This window comes from Peromyscus californicus, unplaced genomic scaffold, assembly GCF_007827085.1.
Source record: "Peromyscus californicus insignis strain IS unplaced genomic scaffold, ASM782708v3 Scaffold_12__1_contigs__length_115047231, whole genome shotgun sequence".
NCBI lineage: Eukaryota > Metazoa > Chordata > Mammalia > Rodentia > Cricetidae > Peromyscus > Peromyscus californicus.
This window is the reverse complement of record NW_026294413.1, coordinates 54155850-54170690: the sequence shown is the minus strand read 5'-3', so window position 1 is coordinate 54170690 and position 14841 is coordinate 54155850. Positions and strand designations below refer to the sequence as shown.

At 50.1% G+C, this 14841-nt stretch overlaps 1 protein-coding gene across 1 annotated transcript in view; it reads right to left on the bottom strand.

Moving 5' to 3' along the window:
* The window catches only part of Rhobtb2 (Rho related BTB domain containing 2), a 21462-nt gene extending 6621 nt beyond the window's left edge, over positions 1–14841 (bottom strand). The window contains exons 1-7 of the mRNA XM_052732848.1: positions 14357–14841; positions 10159–10360; positions 9198–9301; positions 7689–7874; positions 5736–6754; positions 5338–5456; positions 3226–3376 (exon numbers count right to left, since the gene is read on the bottom strand). Coding sequence (XP_052588808.1) covers positions 3226–3376; positions 5338–5456; positions 5736–6754; positions 7689–7874; positions 9198–9301; positions 10159–10350 — 1771 coding nt within the window. The 5' untranslated portion in view covers positions 10351–10360; positions 14357–14841. The remainder of the gene's footprint in view (positions 1–3225; positions 3377–5337; positions 5457–5735; positions 6755–7688; positions 7875–9197; positions 9302–10158; positions 10361–14356) is intronic.

Genomic DNA, 14841 nt, shown 5'->3' with positions numbered 1-14841 from the left:
ATTCCACAATAAGGGAACCTCAATCCAGGATTTGCCTCCATGAGATTGGCCTGGTGGGCATGTCTGTGGAGGTGTTTTCTCCTTTACTGATTGACAAGGGAGGGCCTAGTCCACTGTGGGCATAACCAACCCTTGTAAGGTGGTCTGCTGTGGGATGGTCTGTATGTCAAATGTGTTGCTGATTGGTCAATGAATAAATCACTGATTGGCCCATGGCCAGGCAGGAAGTATAGGGACAAGGAGGAGAATAGGGCGGGGAAGTGGAAGGCTGAGTCAGAGAGACACTGCCAGCCGCCATGATGAGAAACAGCATGTGAAGATGCCGGTAAGCCACGAGCCATGTGGCAAGGTGTAGATTAATAGAAATGGATTAATTTAAGCTGTAAGAACAGTTAGCAAGAAGCCTGCCACGGCCATACAGTTTGTAACCAATATAAGTCTCTGTGTTTACTTGGTCGGGTCTGAGTGGCTGTGGGACTGACAGGTGAGAGAGATTTGTCCTGACTGTGGGCCAGGCAGAAAAACTCTAGCTACAGTGGTCCTGGTTATATACGAAATCAAGCAGAGTGAGCCACGAAAAGCAAGCCAATGAACAGCATTCCTCCGTGGTCTCTGCTTCAGCTCCTGCCCTGGCTTCCCTTAATGATGGACTGTAACTTGTAAACTAAATAAACACGTTCATCCCCCAAGTTGCTTTTGGTCCTTTTTTTTTTTTTTCTTTTTAATCACAGCAGCAGACAGCAAACTATGACAGTTTGTTTTTCAACAAATAACTTTAGGAAGATTTTTTTTTTTTTTTAATGAACAGGTACTCACTGATTCAATGAAATTGAAAAGGTGACACAAAAAATGAAACCAAGCCGAGCATGGTGATGCATCCCTTTAATCCCAGCATTCGGGAGGCAGAAGCAGGCAGATCTTTGTGAGTTCAAGGTCAGCCTGGTCTACAAAGCAAGTTCCAGGACAGTCAGAGCTGTTACACAGAGAAACCCTGTCTCAAAAAATCAAATCAAAACAAAACAAACAAACAAAAAGAAACCAATCTGTAACATTTAAAGGAAGCATCCTTGGATGATAAAACTCTAGATTGTAAGGAAGTGAATCTGTAAGAATTTCTCTAAGAGTAGTGGGCCGTGTGGTTTCCTCAAGGGAGAAGAAAGGAATTATAATGGGGGTGAGGGGTGGGAACTTCTGGTGTGGCCAGGGAGATTCAAAACTCTTGACATCCATCAAGATTAGAAAAGGATTTTGCTATATAATTCATTAAATGGAGCATACATTCATTTATTTGTGTTGTATTTAACAACAAATAAGTTTAAGTATGAAGGGAAAACTTCAAAAAATGTAAATGGCTTTATATTCACCAACTATCTGAAACTCAGCATCTCCCACAGATCCTTAACAAGGTGCATAGTCATGCTTTAAGTGCCCGTTTTCTGATGTTCACAGATCATTTCCAGGTAAAGTAATTAGACGTTACTTTCTGCAAGGCCTTCCACAAGACAGGGCAGTTTGACATTTTAAATGGCAGCTGTGTGAAAATTACCTATGTGGGCCTAACCAAGGGTGCTTCTCCAACTTGCTTCCAATTTCTGCCCTAATGAAGAGAATCCTAGAAAAATGCCTTTATGAGTTTAGTTTTTCCCCAAGGTAATTTCTTTAGAGATAGTCTTTTGAAAACAGAATTACTCCATGTCAGAATTTGAAATGTTATGGCCTCTGCAAAGATCACACCATTTTCCATGGGCACCAAAGGGCACTATAACTATAATTCAGAGATGCGGCTCTTACTCCCTCTGAAAGTCCCTCTTGCCCCTAGTTTGGGCCACTGGACTCCCCCTACAGACCTGGCTCTTAATATTCTGTCCTGACCAATCATTTCTGCCTTCTTCCTGTGACTGACATGTCCCCTCTGATTCCTGTCTCATCACAGACCTGCTGTCTCCCTGGTGTCTGCCCCCGATCTTTAACTGCCCAGGGTTCCAGCTCTGACACTGGCCCTTGCCTGCCTAAGTTCTAAGGCTCCCCCTCTCTGCCCTCTCCTGGCCTGTCTTGGCCTCAACACTAACACTATATCCAAGTCAACAGCAGCACAAACACCAACCCCAACGTCCACAGAAGTTGTCTGCCTGGCCTGCCTGGGTCTCCATCTTTAGATCCCCTTCCCACTGTGGGCCCTGGCTGCCTCCTGTTGTATCTCCCAATTGCCCACATCTTCCTTTGCCTTGAGGGCTTCTGGGATTGGCTCGTCTTAAAAGCTGAGCTATGGATCTCATAATCTCTCCTCTCTCCCTCTCTGCCACCCCCTACCCCGTGTGTGTGTGTGTGTGTGTGTGTGTGTGTGTGTGTGTGTGTGTGTGTGTGATAATAGGAACTACTAAACCCAGGGCCTTTCACAAGAAGGCAGGTGCCACCACTGAGCTACATCCCCATCACTACCCACTTTCTTTGAGACAAGGTTTGCTAAACTGCCCAGCATAATTAAACTTCTTCCGTAGCTCAGGTGAAACTTGAACTTAGGCTCCTTCTGCCTCTGCTTCCTGTTAGCTCTGATTACAGCCTGTAGTACCAGGCCCAGCTTACACAATCCTCACAAGGAACTATGAGGGGTTAGTCAATGTTTGCTTTACGTTTCTGGAAGAAGGAAGACAAGGTCAAAGAAGGAGAGGGAGAAGAAAAGAGCAGGAAGCTGACCAGAAGAAACATACAGCAGAAGCAGAAATATATTCTAGTCCTTCTGACTTCTTGACCTTGCCCGAGTGAAGGTCAAAGTGTCGTCGCCTGTAAAGACCATTTTGTGATGTCATGAGACCTCTAAGGTGACCCCACCAAGACCGACACACACTGCACATCTATGTCCTCAGGAAAAATCTACACACATCGGCAGACTGAATTCTTTTTTTTAAATGAGCATTTGTGTTTTGCCTCCATGTATGTCTGTGTGAGGGAGTTGGATCCCCTGGAACAGGAACTATAGACAGTTGTGAGCTGCCATGTGGGAACTGGGGATTGAACCCGGGTCCTCCTGAAAGAGCCACCAGTGCTCTTAACCACTGAGCCATCTCGCCAGCCCCCAGCAGACTGAATTCTAAGAGCATTTTTTTTCCCTTGGCATCCCAGTCTGTCCCCAGGAGGAGAGAGGTAACAAAAGATACATAATCACTCCCTGGGGTCTCCATGACCTTGCCCCGGGGAGGTCCCTGTACACTGCAGTTAGTTAGTTACCTGTGAGGGCCACCAAGTGCGGTAGGCAGAGGCGGTTGGCTAGGACGATGAGCTTCATATCATCCAGGTCCGGGCTGGAGGTGAACATGCCCGTGTAGAGGTACTCCAGCACAGCCCTCATGCAGCTCTTGCTCGTGTATGGAAACACCACCTAGGGTGGGAAGAAGCAGGCAGGTGGCCTGAGGTCTAGGGTAGCCCAGAACAACTTGGTCCTGGCAGATGAAGACCTGACTTGGTGGGCCGGTCTCCCCTAGTCAACTAGCCTCCTGGGTTGTTCCTGAATCTGCTTAGGGAACCCCCATAACCTTGGCACCAAGCCTCGGCGACCTGACAGCATCAGTGAGTGGGGCTTTCATGTCTTCTAAAGGGACCTAGATTCTTGGCATCTTCCTGATGCCACTCTGGCAGGGAGGATGCTTGAAGGGGGCCATTTGGGTCAGCGGCTCCCCTGAGCCCCTGGTGCCTACAGGAAGAGCTGAAGTGGGCTACAGAACGAGCAAAGGGAACCGGCTGTCTGCTCAGCGCTGCTGCTTTGGGCCTCTGGGACCTCTTCAGAGCGGCAGGGAAACAAAAACTGCCTTCTCATCAGATGCGAGTCTCTCTGGACTTGCTGGGAATCGGGTGGCACTTTAAAATGTGTCTATGGTGCTGAGAAATGCCCGGGGCACACAGGCCCCTGAGGCTTCAAAGAATCCTGGCCCCATATCCTGTCTATCCAACTCCTACTCCCACTTCAGAGCCCAGTTCAGCTCTTAACCATTCTGCTCGTCTTTCCCTCTGCACTTCCTTCCCAGAAACCTTAGGGAGCTCACATTCTAATTCACCCAGCGTGATCGCGGATTGCTCTTGGTTCAGTTTTTCAGCCAAGGCTCTGGTGAGCATTGTCTAAGGGCTAGGAACTGGGGTAGGGGGCAACAGGGGTACCTAGCAGATGTCAAAGACCATGTCCCTGCTCTCCAAAGAAATTATGGACCAGCTGGGAAAACCTCATGGGGATACTCTGAATTTTATACATCTGTACAAAGTAGAAAATGTGAACTAGAAGATAGAGTGATGGGCAACTGGTGGTCCAGGAGGCAGAGATGATGGAAAACACCAAAAGCTGTGTCTGGGCTGCTCTGCTTGTCTGGGAGGATGGAAAAGAGGAATCAGGTTCAGGAGGACATTTCTAAGAGCTCGTCACCAGGCCCCTTCCAACTCTAGCCTGAGTTGGTACCCGAGAGGGTGGCAAATGAGGAGGAGGAAGATGGGTCAGCTGAGGATGGGCACTGATCAGAGAGAAAGGGGTCTGTATTCGTTATGTGCTTTTATATTCCATATTTGATGCGCTGACACCTCGAGCCTGGCTGGTCCTTTCCAGCCTTACCAGCCAGTTCCTAGAGCCAGCAAAGGAGCTGCCTGCAAGTGGGCTCCCTCTACTACACTCACACCTCAGTCTACCATTTCCTGCCACAATTACCCCAGAGCCGGGTATCAGACAACCAGGATCCCTCCAACTCCACTTCCTGGCTGACTCTTGATCTTCCCTGTGTGGCCCCACAGGGTGCATTCCCCCTCCTTGGGATCTACAGCAAACCCCTTTTCAATGGCATTATCTCAAATGACATTATCTACAACAGGTCTCCCCATAGCTCAACAATAATAAAAACCTTCTTGGCTTCACCTGCTGCCTTCACCCTAGAACACAGGCTTTTCTAGTGGTTCTATGCATCTCAGGGAAGCAACAGAATGTAATTAAGGAACCAAGGAATTGTCAATCCTGAGTTCTAGACCTACCCTCTTTTTTCCTAGTTGCATAACTTTGTGCAAGTTGCATAACTTCTCAGGACATCCCTTTCCTGCATATAAAAGGTTTGGCTTGCTAGGTATGTCTGGATAAATTAAATGAGATATATACAAAAGAGCTTTCCAAACTACTAAGATACTGTAATTTCCTCCCCTGGGATACTTAAGAATTCTTGGCTATTCGCAGCATCTCATAAACTTGTTTCGAGTCCATCACTGTGCTTAGAACATGACCCATGCTGAGGAAAGTACCATGAACTGATGCTGTCTCAAATTCAAAGATGTGAATATCTCTCCCATCCTCTCCCTTCCCATCTCCAGCCTCACCTCCCTGGTAGAACTCTCCACAAATGGCCCCCCAAACATGGCAGCCATCCAGTCACAGCTGGAAATCAGTAGGGGTTTATGGGCGCTGATGGTCCCATCATCCAAGATGAAGGTCACATCTGTCCAGGAGGAGAAGAGGCATCATGTAAAGACACAGCAGATATGCTGGAGAATTAGCCCCAAGGGCAGTCACCGGGTCCTGACCACCCACCTGACTTCTGGAGCCATGTGATATGAGTAACAAGATGTACACAGCCAAGCTATTGGCCTGAGCAAGAGGACAACCACATTTCCAGGGCATTGGGAGCTGAAGCCAACTCCCAATACTATGGGGATAACCCAGGCCCCTCAGAAAGTTTCCTAGAGAGAACCCCTTGTCTTCTAAACATGTCCCATACCTGAGAAGGTGCCCTTTGCCAAGCACTCCTTAACCCGGTTGGTCCGGCGGACATGGAAGGCCTTGGTGATCTCCTGATTCATGAAGGCCTCGTTGTTGAGAATGTTGGCCACCATCATACGTAGATCAAAGACCTCTAGCAGCTCGGCAATGTGGGCGATATGCATGAGGTCCCGCTCATTCTCGCCCAGCTCCCCTGTGTACAGGTACTTGAGAACAGCCCGGAAGGGCCCCGGCTGAATGGAGTTATCCATCTTCACCACTACCATCAGCCGGGATTTGAAGGTCAGAGGATCCTCGGCCATCTCTTCCTGGATACTCACAAAAGCTCGGCTCCAAGAAGAAAGCACACGCCCCCTGCCTGGCAGGTACCCTGTTCCATTACCCCTTAAGATCCCATCACTGGTTGAAGCCCGGAGGCCAGCAGGGCCAGAGCCCCCAGCCTCATCCACACTCTCACACACATCAAAGCTGGCTGCCCGAAGTAGAAAGTCCCGCCCATGGTGGTGATGGTGATGATGGTGGTGTTGCTCAGGGTGGCTCCGGGGGTCCTCTGGGCGGGGGCCCCCTGGCCCTGAGGGGCCCCCCAACTCCTCCTCACTCAGGTCCATGAGGAACAAGTCATAGAATTTGGAGGAGGAGGTGGAGAGGTAGATCTTGTGGGCAAAGATGCGCACGCGCTCCTGCAGCACCAGGATGACATCAGCACAGAGCGGGTCTTCCAGGAGGTGGGCGGGGCACTCCTCACTGCTGGAGGGGGGGTCGGGCACCACGATGATGGGGGGCGGTGGCTTGGGGGGCAGGAAGGGTGCTTGCAGTAGGGGCCGCTGCACATTGCGCAGATGAGATTTCCAGAACTGCAGGTGGCGGCGGGAGATGAGTGCAGCCCGGATGGCATTGTCAAAGACGTCCTTGATACCAAACTGGGCCACCACGCTAGTCTCGTAGTAAGGGATTCCCAGCTCCTTGGCCACTTCCCGACCCTTCTCTGGGGGGAGGATCTCATTGGGCTTGATGGGCCTGGGGTGTGGGAGAGGGGAAGACAAACTTGTGTTGGCGGTGGAGGGAGCCTGGCCATTCTTTCCCAGGCACCCCGCCCTTTAATCTACTCACAGACGTCTCTTGGTATCTGAAGGGGATCAATACCAAGATCCTCCTCAGATTTCAAATCTGTGGAAACTCAAGTCCCTCACATAAGACGTCATTGTAGTTACATAGCCTGTGCATATCCCTGCCATTCTTTAAATCTCTTCTAGATTATTTATGCAATGTAAGTGCTATGCTATAGCTCAGTGTTTCTCAACCTGTGGGTCACAACCCATTGGGGGGGGGCGTCAAACGACCCTTTCACAGGGATCTCCTGAGACCATCAGAAAACACAGATATTGACATTATGATTCATAACAGTAGCAAAATTACAGTTATAAAGTAGCAACAAAAATAATTTTATGGTAGGGGGTCACCATAACACGAGGAACTGAATTAAGGGGTCGCAGCGTCAGGAAGGTTGAGAACCACTGCTATAGTTGTTATCATGCTTTATTTAGGGAATAATGATGGGGTGAGGGGAGTCTGGACATTCCCATTCACATTGGCTGAACCCACAGATGCAGAACCCATGACATAAAGAGTCAACTATGTTGGCATCACAAAATTATAAGACGCTTTCATACAAATATTCTCACACACATCTTCTCCTCCATGTCATTCTTCACAGAATATAGCACAGGACTGTTCCCACAGTGGTATATAATGACAAGGAAGGATGAATGAGTGAGTAAGTAAATGAATGAATGAATGATTAAGCATGCTTGTTAATGACTCTGATGTGAATTTGCTCCAAATGGAAGGAGAGATGTACGGGTTAGTGGGACTCCTTTAGAGCTGAGCAGGGAGTCATAGCGACGCTCTGCCCCCATCCCCCTTCCCTCTCCCTGAGCACCAGCACCCCTACCTAGCCAAGGGTCTCCTGGCCCTGTTAACGGCTTCCAGATCAGCATAGCGCAGGTCCAGCTGGCAGCCCACCAGAATGACAGGAGCTCGGGGGCAGAAATGCTTGATTTCTGGGTACCACATGGTCTTGACATGGTGGAGGGAATTGGGGTTGGCAATGGAGAAACACAGAACCACCACATCAGATCTGGGGGAAGGGAGAGAAAAGTTAAAGGCAGAGGAAGTTGGTGGGGATTTACCTGCCCCTGAAAAGAGGACAACATGTCAGCCTGCTCCTGGCCCCTCCACTACAGCCTACCCCTGTCTTATGAACCTACTTCTACCATCTTCCACACAATATAAAATAATGGGGACTATAATTTATGTAGGCATTTTAAAGACAAAGATTCATTTGGCCTCATAGCTGTCTTGTGAGTTAAAAATTATCATTTTGGGGCCAGGAATATGGCTAAGTGGGTAAAATGATTCCTATGTAAACATGAGTACTTAAGTTCAGATCCCCAGGACTCATACATTCACATAAAAAGTCAAGCATGGCTGTGAGCATGTGTATCTCCAGCATGGAGATGGCGGGCAGCGGGGAGGCATCCCTGGGGCTCTCTAGCCAGCAAGATCAGCCACAACTGTGTGCTCTGGATCCAGTAAAAAGCCCTGTCTTGCTGGGTGTGGTGGCCTGTGCCTTTAATCCCAGCACTTGGAAGACAGAGGCAGGTGCACCTCTCTGTGTTCAAGGCTAGTCTGATCTACAAAGCAAGTTCCAGGACAGCCAAGGCTGTTACACAGAGAAACCCTGTCAGGGATGGGGGTAGTAGGGGTGGGGGGTTGTCTCAAAAAAAGAAGGTGGAAAGCAATTGAAGACATCCTGATGTCCTCCAGGCTCCACAGTCACACGGGTGCAAGGCTCCCTCCCCACCAATTTGCACACACATGAACATGTATATGTCAATATACATATCTATACATCACACAAAAATTACTATATCTGCCAGGTCTGGTGATACAGGCTGAATATTTGGGAGGCTGAGGCAGAAAACTTCCAGTTCAAGGCTTCCTGGGCAACAGTTAGTTCAAGGACAATCTGGACAACCAAGAAAGACCTTGTCTCAGAATGAAGTTCTTGTTTGTTTTGCTTTAAAGGGATATATATATATATATATATATATATATATATATATATATATATATATCTCAGTGGTAGAGCATTTGCCTATGATGCTTGAGGCTCTAAGTTCAATGACCAGCATTGAAAGAAAAAGAGAAAAGAAGAAAGAAATGATCACCATCTCACCGTGAGAAAAGTCATCCCAGAACTGCTGAGAGCCAGTAGGTTGCGGAGCTGGGACTCAAACCAGGCCTGGAAGCCCAGGATGCCTTCAGTCCCAGGGAATACCCACCGCCATATCTCCTCCACTCTATTCTCAGTTTCTACTGTATAGAGTTACTCGGGTCCTCAGAACAGAGTGAAAACTCTCCTGCGTGGCTCCCTGCAAGCACCTAAGGCCTTCCCTACCTTCCATAAGCAAATCGCCGGTCTTTGTGGTGGTCTCCAAAGGTGTCCCAGAGGCGCAGGGAGACGCTGACATCATCTACCACATCTCGGGAGCGTTCTAGCACCTGGGCATGGAGGAGACAGGACAATGGTTCTCGGGGGCAGATGCCCACTCAACCCTGATGGGGAGGACAGGGCTGTCCACATGGAATCTCCAGAGACTCAATAACAAGGGTAGTCTCCATGCTGAGCAGAAGCAGGAGAGACCTCAAGAGAGCACGCTTATTGCAGGAGGAGAAAATGTTATTACTTCGGACTTAGTAGTACAAGACATGGTAGCCAGCCAAAGCTAGATTCCTAGCCATTGGCTTACCCATTTGTGCTGGCTAGTTTTATGTCAACTTGACACAAACTAGTTGTCTGAAAGGAAGGAGCCTCAATTGAGAAAATCCTCCCATAAGATCCAGCTGCAGGAGGACATTTTCTTAATTAGTGATTGATGGGGGAAGGGCTCAGCCCATTGTGGGTGGTGCCATCCCTAGGCAGGTGATCTTGGGTTCTATAAGAAAGCAGGCAGAGCAGGCCCTGGAAAGCAAGCCAGTAAGCAGCATTCCTCCATGGCCTCTGCATCAGCTCCTGCCTCCAGGTTTCTACCCTGGCTTGAGTTCGTGTCCTGACTTCCTTCAGGGATGGACTGCAATGTGGAAGTGTAAGCTAAATCAACCCTTTCCTCCCCAACTTGCTTGTGGTCCTGGTGGTTCATCACAGCAACAGAAACCCTAACCAGGACACCACTGAAAACACAAATGGTCAAAGATACCTCCCTGGGGGTGGGCTTCCTTCAGATCTCCCTCCAGGGGCTCCTTCTACTTCATCCACCTCTGCCCCACCCCTAGGGGGCTCTCATGAGCTCCAGAGACACCAAGCTACAGTTCAAAATACATAGCATGGACCCCCCAACCAAGGGGCCTTGGAGTCTTACCTCCTGGCATACTCGATACTGGTCAATGGCCCACACTGTGGGCACATGGGTGGCAAGAAGCTGGTACTGGGTGAGGGTGGCATTGCAGGCCCGGGCACAGATGAGCCTGGTCTTGCCCACGGCGTTGTCGCCCACCACCACGCACTTGATGGTCTCTACGTTTGGCCTTTCATAATCCATGTCAGAATCCATTAATTGGGACCTGAGGGGCAGGAGAGGAGGTATCAGAACAGTTTGGCATGCTACACTCCTGAGGACCAAGATCAGGGCAAGCAGTCCTCCTCCACTGGGTCTGTGGCCTTGTCAAGCATCGGCGCTGATGTGAAGAGAGAGGAGTGGGCAACATTCAGGGAAGTAGCTTTGCAGGGGCCCTTGGAGACAGGAGTTCATTCAGGCTGAGGAGTACAATGCCACCAGATGGATCGCTTATCTCCCTCTGGTCCCCACCATCCTGCGGCTGGACTTCTGGATGAAGGCAATCTGTGAGAGATCCCAAGGCAGAATCTGCCTTGCACCTGGCCCAATCCCCACTCCCCCAGAGAGAGAGAGAGAATCTGCCTGGTAGCTCCCTCATCCTCTTCTCTCCTCCTCTTCCCTGGGGCTGTAGCAGCAGCAGAACAAACAGCTGAGAGAAGCAGACATGGGGCCAGGTCCCCACCCCTTCCCAGCATGCTCCAATGCAGAGTCACTTTAAAATTTAATGGACATGTCAGGGCTGGGCAGCAGCTCTCCCAGCTTTCCCTGTGTTCCCCTGGCCCTCTCAGATGGTAAATTTCCAAGACCCAGCCTGCTCACCTCCATCCTCTTACCCTATCCTTTTATGGGCTAGGAGAGGTTTTTCCGGCAGCCTCATTGAGGAGGGCCTTCTATGTACCTGCTGAAGCCACAAGCCTCCCCTCCTTACTCTGGTTCTGTCCAGTTGCCCACGTGGCTGTCTTCTCAGCTGAAGACCTACTTTGAGATAGGGATGGAGGCAGTCGCTCTATGGAGGGAGAACGATACACTCTATGGTCCATGGGCCTTCCCATCCCCTATCTGGGCTATCTGCAGCATCCCACAGCCAGCTCCCAAGAGTAAGGTCTGCCTCCTTCGAACCTCCTACAGAGGAAGAGGATTAGATCGGAAGACCCTCACTCCTCTGGCTCTCTGAGGAGAAGCTACACAAACTGTCTATGTGGGAAACTGGGTGCTGGAGGAAGTTGCGGGTCAAGCGTAGCCTAAATTTCTGCCTCAGTTTCCTTGGCAGAGAAGTAGTATGTCCATCCCAGACAGTAACTGATCAGATGAAGAGACAGAAGGCACTTCATTCTGTAGTTAGTGAGTTGTATCCGTGGTTAAAGAGCTGAGGCTCTCAGTTTGAGGAGACTTTGAGGACAGCCTCTCCATTGGTGTCTACCCTTCTAGGGTTAGACAGGATGGGAAGGGGGTAGGGGAAGGATAGGTGCGCTTAGGGCTATCAGTTTGCCCCTGCTCATTCCCTGTGTACAGCGAGACATCTCGGGGCTGGAGCCACCTGGATCAAGCCTTCCCAGGTCCAGGAAGGCTGAGCGCAGAGGAGTCCTGGAGGCTGCCCAGGCACTTTACTGCTGAGCCATCAAGACCAGAGCCAAGCCACCACCACCAGCAGCAGCAGCAGCAGCAGCAGCAGCAGAGGAGCTCTGTCCCTGGCAGGCTGTAACTAGATGCTAACATGCAGGAATGCAGAACTGAAATACTCAAGTAACATGGCAACTGGGATTTGCACAGGGGACGCAGCTCAGCAACCTAAGCACAAAGTGCAGCAAGGACTTTTCAATGAGACTGGCTCATCCTCCTCGGAATTTTACAGGATCTGGACCCTTCCACTACAAGGGGTCACCACAAGCTTTGACCCAGTCTCTATGGCAACTATCTGCATCATTCCTGCTCCCTCCTGGTCCTGTCCACCAGGCAACTGTCATTGCCATCAGCTTTCTGCTTCCTCTCCTCTTCTGAACTGAGGGCATCAAATCCTCCTTGACAGCTCCTAGTCTCAAGTTAGACAGCTGAGGGATGTGTGGGCACCAGGAAGAGTCATGTAGGTGTGGTTTCTGCTTTATGGGGTGGATAATAAAAAAAGAAAAGAAAAGTAGGGTCTCACCTATGAAGACAGAAACCCAGAGGGCAACAGAACTTCCTTCTGTGGTTTTGATTCACTAGCATGGAGGTCTGGAAGCAAACGGGAGAAGGAGGCACAGAGGAGAGCCTGGATTCCTGGATCCAGGGGCATGTCCAAGTTAGCTGCTCTGTGACATAACACTCACACAGACCTTGTGATTTTGCTTCCAGAGTTCAGTAGGGGACAGCAAGCCAACAAGTAGGAGAGTAGTAAACACTGGCCATGAGTTTAGGAAGCAGCCTGTCTAACCTGAACACTCCAGCCCAGCCCAGGCCCTCTCTGGCTGCCCCTCACGCTTCTCTTACACATCCACCAACTGGCTCTCCCCACCACCACCACCACCACCTTTTTTTTTAATCATCATCCCTGTTGAAACAGCAAGCTTCATTGTCCTATCTAGAAAGAGGCAAACCTCTTCACTTTTTGCGGACATCAGTCTCTACCTCCAGAAAATGGGTACGAGAGGGTTGGAAGAAGTTTTTTGAGTTTTGGTAAATTCACGCCAAGAGAGTCTGGGTGAAAGGAGGCATTTGTCTTCTTATGTAATATAGTATTATATAATGCTAGATTGCATATCCATATGTGTAATTATATCTCTCTTTAAGATACAGGCTGGCCCAATTAAGCCAGGAGAACTTTTTGTCTAATCAGGCCTATCTTAAATGAAGATCCTGTCCTGGAGACAGCATGCCGATATTAATGTAATTTCTGCTGTAGAATATTACTCTTTTTCTGCACTACTGCTGATACATGATGATACAAACCACTCAGTGAACTTCCCCACTGCCCCTTCCCCTCTGGCACTCTTCAGTGACTCAAGACTTTCGTTCACAATTGTCTCAGGCCATTCCTTCACAGACTCCTGATCGCCCTCCACCCTGCCCTGGGTATCACAACCTCCACTCCACTCCACTCCTTGACAATCCCAAGTCACTGGTATTTCCTTCCCCAACTCTTGTCCCCAAATCACCACTCCCCTCTTCACAAACAGCCTTCTGCACAACTGCTTTCCCAGTTCTTTGTACTCTGTCCAGGACAGATCCGAAGGTGTGCTCAGATTACCTACAAACCTCAAGGGCTCCCATTCCCACCCCCGCACCCCTACACACACTCTTTGCAGAGCTCAAAAGCCCCCCTTTCCCTCCTACAGCTGATAGGAGGCTTGTTCATCTGTGGCTGCCCTAGTCTGGTTGTCAAGGAAACGACAATCTCCCTGGGAGCCTGGCTTGTCTCCTAGCAACCAATATCCCACATCCTGCATCTTACAAAAAAAACGTGAAAGGCAGGAAAATCGAGAAAATGAAAGTAAAAATCAAGGAAGATGGATAGAAAGGGAGAATCGGGAGGAGAGGAGCCAAAGAAAGGCTGGATTCAGAATTAAAGGCGCTCCCACTGGGGAAGCTGACATTGTAATATGGGCGAAGGTGGAGGGGTGGATCCTCCCCACGCAGAAAACGTAAAGCAAGGCCCAAAGGGATCTTGAATGATCACGTTAACAAAAACAGGAGCCTAAATACAGGTTAAACCTTTTCAATCCGAGGATACCCAAACATTAACAAACAAAGCTCAACATTCCGCACCAATAGTTTGCCAAAACTCAGCTGGGCAGACCACAGTGGAGTTGACTTCAAAGAAACACCGCTACAACCGTCAACGAACACCCCAATCGTACTGGCTTAAAAATAATAATAATAATAATAATAAAAGAAAGAAAAAAGGTACACCTCTACCACTCTGAACCTCTCATTTTCCCCCGACAAGCTGCTGCTCTGCACATACAATTTTTTTTTTAATGAAATAAATAGGGAAGGGGGAGGGGCACACCACGCCAATGCAAGACACATACTTTTGCCTAAAAACACCCAAGAAAGGTTAGTTTCTCTCCCCTCTGAACCGAGCAGCCTCAGCAAGAGCCCAAGGGAAGAGTGGAGCCCGGCGGGGGAAAGCAGGAGGGGCGCAGGCAGGACAGGGGAGGGCGCTGAAGGCTGAGCCAAGGCGAGGCGGCGCGTTTGCAGAGGCTGCTTGCAACCCGGCCATAATAGAAATCAATCCTGTACTTACACCACTACATGTGACGGGGTAATTTCTAGTGTAGGGAACACATCTCTTCCTGCTAAGCACGCTCATTTTAGTGAGATGTCTGGGGTCACTCCGCGCGTGCAAGTTGGGGCGCCGCCGACGCCGCTGCTCTGTGCTGGAGATCCAGCCTCCTGGGGTCCCGGTTCGGGTGCGATCAGAAACTCTGGCACAGGAGCCCAGGCCGGACCGCGGCGCGTGAGCAGCCTCGCGCGCTGCACTGCAGCCACTGCCTCTTCCGGATCAGCATCTCCGCGCGCCCCGGGCGCCCAATGTCATGGAGGCTCGTGGAGCCGGACTGCGCGCCGCCGCTCGGACCTCCGGCCGCTGGGCCGCGCCGCCGCCCGGCTGCGCTGCGGAGGTTGCAGGCGGCGCGCTGGAGAGCGAGGCGCCGGGCGAGGCCGCCGCACGCGCGCAGTCTTAAGACGCCGAGCGCCGCAGTCCCGGGGACCGCTCACGACCTCCTTTTT